The sequence below is a fragment of the Alligator mississippiensis genome, chromosome 3 (assembly GCF_030867095.1).
Source record: "Alligator mississippiensis isolate rAllMis1 chromosome 3, rAllMis1, whole genome shotgun sequence".
NCBI classification, from domain to species: Eukaryota; Metazoa; Chordata; order Crocodylia; family Alligatoridae; genus Alligator; species Alligator mississippiensis.
Genome location: NC_081826.1, coordinates 84,493,654 through 84,504,422, shown reverse-complemented (window position 1 = coordinate 84,504,422; position 10,769 = coordinate 84,493,654). Strand labels below are relative to the sequence as shown.

The following is a 10,769-nucleotide window of genomic DNA, read 5'->3' as shown; positions in this document are numbered from 1 at the left end:
GAACATGTGATAACCATGCAGGCATATCCTAAAAGGCAAAAGGTAGAACACAGAGGTCTAGAAGTTCAAAGATTTCAACAGGCAGTCTGTAAAGAGTTGCTTAGTCATGATTGTTACCACTGTTTAAAAACAACAATAAAATAATACAACCCAAACCAAACCGAACTCAGGCCTGAACAACTAAGTTGGTAGAAGTCTCTTTTAATTTTTCCCAGTATTACTTAATGCACACCTTGATGAACATGGACACCAGGAATCAATTAGTTCAGAGTAAAGCACAAAAGAGTAGAATACACAATATTTCTAGACTCACTGCTCAAGTTCTGGAAGGAAAGTGTAGCTTGCAATGCTACAAAAAGAATGAAAAAGACGATGAAAAGTGATGGCTCCATGATGAAAAGCTAGCATTCTGGTGGTGAAGAAATAATTTAAACAATTTAGAAGCCAAAATTTAGCAAGCAATGAAAGAGAGGAGACAGGGGTTAAAGGAGACCGACCTCCAGTTCCTGGCTGCATCAGCACCTACCCTGCAACATTGGCTTCCTCTGGAAGTGGCACCAACAACATGGCTGCTGTAGCCATGGTGGAGAGATGGTGTAGAATCCAAGGTGGGGGGGAAGGAGAAGCACACCCTGACTTCATTCTAGTGTCCTCCCACCTTAGGCAGCATTTGGATCTTATGCCCTACTCACCCACCCATAGTTATGCCACTGGAGGATGGTGCCTTGATTATGCATTTGTACTGTATTTCATACAACTATATTTCAAGACCAGAAAGTTTAATACAAAACATCCATGACTATATTACACAGGACTTATTGGGGTATAAAGGCCCTGCCACATGTTCCAATGAATGCTGGGCAGAAACCAGCTATAGAGTTGTTATATATTTTCAAGCAATAACTTTGTAGCTGGTTGGCTCTTTTTATAGCTAGATAGTCATTTTATGGTGTGATAATTACTTTGCACATATAGCTGATCTAAATTTATTGCTCAATTTTTACAAATAAAAATGAATATCTCATACTAAACCCACTTTGTTATAAAGAACATACTGGGCATGTCTACACATGCATTTATGCCATCTTAAATTTACTGTGCAGTAAGTGGGAATAATTCTGTTAATTGTGTGATAATTGCTTTGCACTCGTGGCTAGCCTTACTTTACATGAGTGGCCCATCTAAATTTATTGTGCAGTTAGCCAGCTAATTGTGTAATGTATGCAACATGTAGCTGGGGCCTAAGAGAGGTAAGAATTTAGACTAAATTAAAATTAAAATGATCTGATGAAGTGAGCTTTGGTTCACAAAAGCTCATGCTATATATTTCTGATTTAGTTAGTCTATAAGGTGCAAATCTACTGTGCCTTTTGTTTAAAATCAGTCACTATTTAGTCAAAATGTAAGTGAACAGGGATCACGAAGAACTCTTTGGCAGGTCCTCAGCCACTGTTCTACCACGTGCCACCATTCCAGGCTCTTGTCTGAATCTGATTCTAATTTAATTTCATCACACATTAGCATTCCACAGAATCAGTTCTCCCTCACTAAGCCTTCTGGGCTAGATAATCAGGAAGTTTATATCACTGCTGCTTCATTGCCTTCAAGGGAATTTACATTAATTTATCTCAGGTGTGGATCTGATCCATGCATGTAAATTCCTTTACATCATCCCAAAACCTAAAACAGCCTTTCTGCAAAGGTTATGCCATGATAATCTATGCTATTTAAAACCATATTATTAGAGTGATCCTTCTTCAAATGAAGCACATACTCCATTCACAAGGATATCCTATGTTGTTTCAGAGCAACTAAAATTTGATTGCTTTCTAATTTAAATCTTCTTTAGTTAATTTTTGGAAATATTCAAAGGGAATTATCAAGGAATGGGGTGTCAGGAATTCCAGTGCTGATTTAAAATGGAACTATAGCTTTAGTCCCAAACCAATGTTTTACAATAGTATTTGACTACAACCTAACTATATCAACAGAATGCAATTCCATTGTAACATTTGATGTTCTTAAGTTAATTGCTGTGGCAAAGTGGGTATCTCCGCTAGCTGCAGCTAGCCCCCACACCTGCCTCTGGGCATGCCGCCCACCATGCCTTGTTGGAATAATAATATGCTGTTAAATAAGGCGGGAGGCTGCCCATTACTGCACCCCCATATTTGGGAGTGTCCGTGGCTCCGTAACCCCCCTCTCCTCCCCACCCAAGCCTTGCAGATAGCATCCAGATGTTACAGTACCCCCGGCCTACAGCCAGAGCATGATTAGGCCACACTGTCAGGCCTCAGTCACACGTATTCATACCGCCTGCATCTCACTCGGGCCTCACTCACTCCACCCTCTCTCACAGGGTCTTTTTCTCGTGTCGACAAACTTATGCTGCCTTGTTCCCTATTGGAGCGGGCACCCTTTGGCCATAGGCTTTGCTAGTCTCAGATGTACCGTCTGTTGGGCCTCTCCTGTGACCCTCACAGGGGTAGTGGCGAGCCAATTACCTAACCGGGTCTAAGCATACTCAGGCCCCTTCCAGGGTAACACAAAGTGTGTATATGTACTGGGCCCTCAGCCCTCTGGTTCTTTGCCCCCTCTACTCGGGGCTCCACACCGCCCCCTTTACTTGAGGTCTCAGGGCTTCCCTCCTCGGATGGGCTCAGGTGGCCATAGCTGTGCTTGGCCCCCTCAACCTCTGTTGTCACCTGACCCACCCAAAGTTGGGAGCTGGGGATAAGGTGCCCCGACCCGCCTTTCACTGGGGTGGTAACTGGCCTGGCATTTCCTTGGGGCTCCCACGCCACTGAGAGCCCCACCAGGCCACCCACTCTCAGCAGGGTGCAGTTTTAGGTCATGCCCAGGACCAGGAGCCTCCTGACCATCCCCTACAGCTCCTGCCCTTGCCTCCAGATGATACCAGCAGCCTTGCACCAGGCGATGTTGTTGCCTGGCCTTCCTGCAGCAAAATGCCCTGTTTATATGAGCAGCACTGAATCCAAAATGGCTCCCCTCATCAGGCACCTTCCAGCTGCTGGCTGCAGGCCCTTAAAGTGGCAGGCACAAACAGTGCCCTGCCACAATTGCAGAAAGAAAAAAAGCAATTGCAGTGGATGGAGGCAGTACTACATTATTATTGTGTATCATCTACTCAACAGCAATCAAGGATTAGGTACAGGAACATGAAGTAAGGGACCTAAAGCATTCTTTGCATTTATTTCAAATAAAGTTTATATAAACACATTTCATTTACAAATAAAAATGAATATATCATACTAAACCCACTTTGTCATAAAGAACATACTGGGTATGTCTAGAAGTGCATTTATGCCATCTTAAATTTACTGCGCAGTAAGTGGGAATAGGGCATCTACACATGCAAGTGATGTGGGACTAAATTTAGACTCAGGTCAGAGCAGCCCGCTATGTGCCCCTGTGGTCCCTGGGGGGAGCTCCAGGCTCTGGCCACATGGCTGCCAGCACCTGGGACTAACTCTAGTTCCAAGTAGACGCTATACCCAGCTACCAGCACTTGGGACTAACTTTAGTCCTAAACTGAAGCCAGGAGAGGCAGCCAGCCAGGAGACCTGGGGCTGAGCTCAGGCTTGCCCCCTAGTAGATTGGCAGATCCAGCAGGGAGGCCCCCTGCGTTACTGTGCAGTAATGCATCTACATGTGCATGATGCAGGTATCAAATTTACACTCAAGTCAGCATAAGTCACCATATTTACTGCACAGTACAGGCATGCACATGTAATTTGGGTTTCTGTGCAGTAAATGCGCACATGTAGGCGTGCTCACTGAGAGAGAGGTCCTTGGTCAGTTGTCTAATGTAGCCCTCTGTAAATGATGCAACAAATTATATTTTAAAATAAATCCACACCATATTATTCAACGTAAAATTCTGAAATATTAGCCTGAAACATGTCATGCATAAACACAACTGCCTTTGAAAATAAAAGTTAATTAGATTCATACAGAGATTACACATTCAGTCTATTACTTTTCTGACAAAGCAATTCTATGGTTATACAGAAACCAAAAGATTCTGCTCAGTTTTAAGTAGGGCTAGAAGGGACCTAATAAGATCATCTAGTCCACCTTCCTGCTCAAAGTTTAGTATCTCTGAGGAAGCAGTCAATGTGATAAGGGGAGAATATTCAAATGGCTATCATACAAGAAATGGCCTTCCATTCTTTCACCCTTACACACTGAACAGGTGTTATGAATTCTTCTGTTCAGGTTATTCCTTCAATATGCATACATCATGCATGACCAATGTGAGTTCTCATCCAGTCCCTGTTTTTAGTTATATTATCCTCCCCTGACTCTTAAAAAAGGTGAAGTCCTTTTATATCCATCAGAACAATTCTTTTTTAAAAACACTGGGTGACTGGGCATGGCATTTAACTTGGCAGAGTGTCACACCTACATTTTTTTAGATAGGTCACAAGCAAAGATTCAGAAAATTAAAAACAAGCAAAATAGAACAACCCGCCCCTCCTCCTCTCCCATGCACATGTGCACACGCACACACATGCACACACACTTAAGTAGACCAGGGGATAGAGTAGCAAGCATTCTTTACTAAACTGGGAAAGGTCAATCCACAATATATCTTGTGAAATAAGCGTAAACTTCTTATACAGCTGTGGGAGCCAAACTTTTTCGAAGGGGTGCCACAAATCAGTCCTCCTAACTGACTACTACTCCAATCCCCTTCCCCTGCCCAATGTGTTGCTTTGCTTTCTGCTCCTAGCCCAGTGCTCCCTGCTCAATCTGCTACTTTGCTTTCTGCTCCTTGAACAATTTGCCACTGTGCTCCTTGCTCTCTCCCTGATCTGCAGTGTGCCACCCACAGATGCTTCTCATGCCACTTGTGGCACCTATGCCACAGGTTGGCCATCCTTACTATACAGGAACTTTGAATTTACTGAAATGTTCTAAGAAAAGTGTGTATAATCCCAATGCCGTAAGAGGGGTGTTTGTGCCTAAAAGCTTGCAAAAAAACTTTTTTCCAACTATTTAATTGAGCTAATAAAAGATATCACATCTACCCAAAGAACCTATCTACACTGCATATTTAGCCCTGATGATGAACATTCATGTTTGAATTAGCCATGAATTGGAGGACTGCAGCCAGAATACATGAATTCAAATGATTCTTTCCCAAACATTGTGGGTTTGCACTACATCATAGTGAAGTAGACTACTCTCATGCCCCCTACTTGAGCTGCAGCTGCTCCTTTTCTTGCCACCAACTGCTGTTGATTCCCCTGGCCAGCAGCAATCAGCAGTGTGAGAAGGAGTGGTAGTGACTTGGGAATATGGGGAAGGGGGTTGGGGAGGCACTGCTGATTGCTTCTGTGAGCTGCATATAGCCCGCTAGGAACCTTTTGCATGCCCCACGTTTCGGGAAACACTGACTTTGTTCTTTAAAATGTGCCCTGGTTATGCAAATTTCTGCAGGCTCTGACTGAATAACAGCACTTAGGCAGAGAACAGGAATCTGTAGTTATTTACGCAAAAAAAGAGAACAATTATACAAATAAGATTCTTTTAGCATTCAAGAAAAAGTGAATACTTAAGAATAAATAACTACAGCACTCCTGCACTCTGACTGGCCAAGACAATTGTTTTTCATTATAGTTTCACACCCTTTTTCTGAAGTGGAAAGAGTATATGTAATGCTAAAAGGTTTTCTCTTCAAATAACACTTTTTTCTTATTGATAATAAAAGCAGATAACAGCAAAGTAGAGAGCCAGTTTATTTCATAACTCAGATAAGAACTCCTAGCATGATGGTGCCACAAGTAATGTCACAGCTCAGCAAAGCAACAGTCAAACCTTGCAGATGTACTGTAATTATTAGAGCCAAAACAGCAAATTATAATGCACCATTTATCATTTACATACAGCACAGTAATACAATGTCAGCACAAGTGTTTCACACCAATTTTTAGGAAGCTGTGCTGTCAAACTGGTACAACTATCATTTATAAAAAGCCCCTAGCTTAGCATTTTCAAATCCGGTCCCAGGGACAAATTGTTTGTTGGCTCTATTCACATCACAGGGCAAAGTGACAAACTGGCACACAAAGTTCTTCACATTATAGACAATGGATTTAAAAAGAAGGGATTATTTCAACTCTTAATTCAGTGCACAGGAAGAGCTGGGAGGGATACCTCAATAACATCTGCATGCCTTATGCTCTGCTTTAGTCTGTCCTATGGGTTTTTTCCTTTTCATAACTGTTAAAATTCTTTAAAAGCACAAGAAAAAAAAGTAGAGTAACAAAAAGTGTGTAAAAATGACAAAATACCTGATTAATTATATGCTGTTGTAATTTTTCTCCAGACACTGAAAGAGAAAAAAAATAGAAGTAATTAGCTTTAACATATTTTAATGAATAAAACGATCATATACATAACAACAAAAATGATGCAGTCAACAAAAAACACAATATGATTAAATAACAAAGTACAAAAGAGTATAACAGGCTTCAAAAGGAATATATTAAAATAGAAATTTAGCCAAAGCCATAATATTTGTGGAATGGAACAAATACTGTCATATACAAATTAAGAGGACTAAGGAACAATTTAAACGATAGCCAATCAAAAACAGTAAGGCTAACATGAGGCAAAATAAGTATGCTAGAGATCAGAATCACTAATCCACTATGAAATAATCAGACAAATGAAAAAGGGAATTACAGGGCATGTCTACATGTGCTTTTATGTGTGCCTAAACTTAATGCACATTTGCCTAATGTGCATTAAGGTGATGTAGGCACACGTCTACACATGCTTGCGCTAAGGCGCATTAATGTGGTATGCAAACTGCTGTGTCGACATACACAGCCTTAGCACATCTACACATGCGTTAAGGTACTTTAGCTATTTGTGCCAAAATTTGATACCTGCAAAAGGAGGTATCAAATTTAGGCACAAATAGCCTAAAATAGCCATATTTAAGGTGCATTAAGGGTGCACACGTGTAGACTCATGTCCTTAATGCACCTTAAAAATGGTTAATGCACCTTAAATTGGCATGTGTAGATGCTCCTAAAGAAAAGTTACATATATATTAAGTGATCTGCTCTGGGTAATGGGAAAGACAGGTACTCCAAACTAATATCTGAAGTTAATGGAAGTGATTGGCACAGCTAGTACCCAGACTGTCAATAAATAATTTCAACACAGTATTGGAACTATGGCCCCGGATTCCCATAATTAACTAGTAACAGAGATGTCAAAGCTTGGATGGAAATAAAAAATAAGGAAGCAAACCTACTAATAATTATATAATTTAATTTAAATCAATATGAATGGAAGATGGTCATATTATGTCCAATTTTATGAAGAATTGATACACACGTATTTTATGTTGGAATGGAATCTCATATAGATATCACAGGCAATAACGCACCATTAGGCCAACCCAGATGGTGACTGGGTTGCAATGGAATGGCCAGTCACATAGGGAAATATTTTTCTACAAAGCACAGGGTTCTTGACCAGTTATATCCAGCCACCCAAGCCCCATGGTGCACTCTTGGAATCTATAATTTTCTGGGATGTGTGCTCAAGCATGATGCATGGATGTTCGAGTCTACCGAACTAGAACCTCTGAAACATGGCTCCAGTGTAGCAAACTCAAGCAACACTTATTTGGAAAAGTATTATTTTTCCATTAAAATAGAGACATACTCAGTTAAATCAAGAGTACAGTATCATTTCAAAATCTACACTAAATTGTGTTGATGCCATGTCAAAGGACAGTTTATTGTAAGGTTTTATTATAAATAATTACAGGGATGTGTTAGAGGCATTTGGTGGATGGCATAAGAAGATGTGTCCAGATAAAGAAAAAGATAAATTTTACATTATGAAAAGAAAACAAGATGAAAACAAATTAGATGTCAAAAACTTTCTAAAAAGGTACAGATGCAAAACAAAGCAGGCCTGCTAGGCAATACAAAAATGAGAAGTTCAAAATGAAGACAACAAAATTTCAAAGTTGCAGGATTACTCCTACAGGATATAGTGGCAAAGAGATCATTAATATTTAGACCAGATTCAAACAGATATGAATAACAGTGGCACCTATAGCTACACTAAGATAAGTTGTATACATAGCCAAAGTTAATCATCAGGGCCAGGTACAGACATTACACTTTTACCGATATAAGTGATTGGAAACCAGACTATACCCATAAGAGAACAGAAATTCAGCACATATAGACTGGTTTAAAAATGGCAAAACTTAGTCTAAGACTTGCCCCCCCATCCACCAAAGGGTAAATACATGTTCTGTTTGCTACTGGTCTAAACTATGCTGCTTATAGAGAACCGCATAACTTAGATAGATTCCACCTTGGGCTTTTTGACTGTCTGTACTTAGCCCAGGTGGCTTGTTTAAGAAATTCTACCCTATCATAATACTGCACAACCTTACTAATTGAATTATAGTTTTGTGTGCTTATTCGGCTTTTGTCTGAACCATTCTGAGAGTGGTATTGGAGATAATGGTCTAGGCCACCCAATACTGGTACTTTACCATAGTATTGGAGTTTGTATTTCTATCAAGAATGACATACCTTTTGAAAATGAAATCTATTTTTACCATTTAGGAAGAGTAATTGTATTTTGGTACATGCTATTATATAATCAGTAGTCTGTAGCAATAAGTCTACAGAGTGACCACAGCAATTACATACACTCCTTCTGCAACTGGAGGTCATCCATAACCACTGGAGACAGTCAAGAACTCCCACTCATACATCTAGGTCTACTAGCAGTTGGAACTATCTAGAAGAATTGCAATAGAACTTGTTTCACAATTTATCAGCATGGCTCTTTAACCGGCCTGGGAACATAATACTAAATTATAGTTGTATAACTGAGGTACGTGGCTGTTGTGGGGGTGACTGGGCAGCAGCCCTAGGTACTCCTTTGAGCAGAGGAGTACAAAAATAGCTGCTGCTTCAGTGGCAGCTGGCTGCACCACCACCATCACACCTCCATGCATTGTGGCTACCCAGAGCATGGAACTGCCATGCTATATCTCTGCTAAATGATGATGCACTCATTTCCTCCTTCAAGAGCTGTCATGGAAATACTGATCCTCTCTTTAAATTAGTGTCTCTGTACTAGCATATAGAAGTATAAACAATGTAGATTTTTGAAAACTGGGTAATAACTGTACATTTTCAAATTGAACACAAGTATCTTATTATTACTAAGAGAAATGAGCTTCCCTATTGATCCATTACAATGATTTCTTCATAAGGAGAAAAACTGAAGATAATCTACTACTTTAGGCTATATCATAAGGTTGCTTCTTAATTATAATTATTTCCTGCATGCTGGTTTAGTATTTTTGTTTGCTACATGTAAAACAGGATACATTTTAGTTGCAAGAGTAAAAAAAAAATATATATAATTTAGAGATTTAGAGTAAGTTATTCCCATGTGCATTGAGATCATATTTGGGAGCAAGGGAATTACATTTTGGTGCTAGTTTTTAACCAAATAAAAGTTCTGGTAATGGAAGATTAAAGAAGTGTGTGCTCTAACATTCCTTAATGATATACAAGTTGCTAGAAAAGTACGGCATTTGAAATCTCTGCTTAGATCAACACTATTTTGCTCAAAGGTTTGTGGACTTTGAATACTGATGCTTTCCTGTTTCACAGTACATTTGTTTTAAGGCTATTTTGATTCACTTTAAAGGAATTTTAATAACTTTCTGTTGACAGCATGGACAGCTGGTCTTGAGAATTAGTGAAAATTCACTTACTGACTGAGGAAGGAAGTGACATCAATGAGTTTTTAAAGTCAGCCCAGAGGGAAAAGTGAGTTGTGTTGAGTAACCTTTCATTTCATTGTATTTACAGTGATGCCTTGAGATGCAAATTGTATTATCAATGAAACCTATTATCTCTACCTAAAATAAGTAAAAAGATGAAATGTAAAGTGTGGTGGCATATCGCCGCCACAGGCATGAGAAGAGGCAAGTGAGGGCTGCGGGGCATACGAAACCCCAGAACAGAACCCCGGAAGGGGTGACTTACCTCCGGGAAACCCAGCGGTGCTGGAGTCAGGACCGTGGTGGCAGCTGCAGCTGCAGCCGCACAAGCCGGCATTACGCCAGTTATTTAAGCAGCTGTTCCTAGTGAGGAAGGCAGCCAGACCAATCGCAGTGGCCGACATGGATGCTGAGGGAAAGTTTAAAAACCCCAACAGCACCCGTGGGGGAGCCAGAGAGAGGGAGAGACAGCAGGCAGCATACTTGGCGTGCTGAGGCTCCTGCCGGAGAGAGGCACGAGGTAGATCGTGCAGTACCGGCGCAGGAGACAGGGGAAACCTCAGAGCCTCGGGCAGAGGCAAGAAAGGGGAAAACCCCTGGTTCTCAACCGAGAGTGAACACGAAGAGACTAGTACTCCCTTTGGGAGATGGGGAGCACGGGGAAGGTCGAAACTCCCTGCGGACACCAGGACGTCCCCTAGGAGAAGTAGAGCAGTGGATGGGCACGGGATCCCCTGGAAGTCGCTGGGGAAGGGAAGGCAGCTCCGTGACTCTCTCTGCCCCAGGGGAATACTATTTCTAAGAAGCTAGGAAGGAAAGACACAAAGAAATACAGGGAGAGCCGAAAGAGAGAGAGAGAAAAGAGGATGGGCTGGCAGAGCGGTGCAGCGAGTCCGTGTTCTTGCATTTGTGAATCCGATGGCGGACAACCCCGCCGAGGACCGAAGATCACCATCAG

General features: G+C 41.1%; 1 protein-coding gene across 3 annotated transcripts in view; it reads right to left on the bottom strand.

The window, feature by feature from the left end:
* CHST9 (carbohydrate sulfotransferase 9) overlaps positions 1-10,769 on the bottom strand; it is a 185,108-nt gene that overhangs the window by 32,582 nt on the left and 141,757 nt on the right. For all 3 annotated transcript variants that reach the window (XM_014595251.3, XM_019487409.2, XM_059724153.1), the window contains exon 3: positions 6,321-6,358. In XM_014595251.3, coding sequence (XP_014450737.1) covers positions 6,321-6,358 — 38 coding nt within the window. The remainder of the gene's footprint in view (positions 1-6,320; positions 6,359-10,769) is intronic.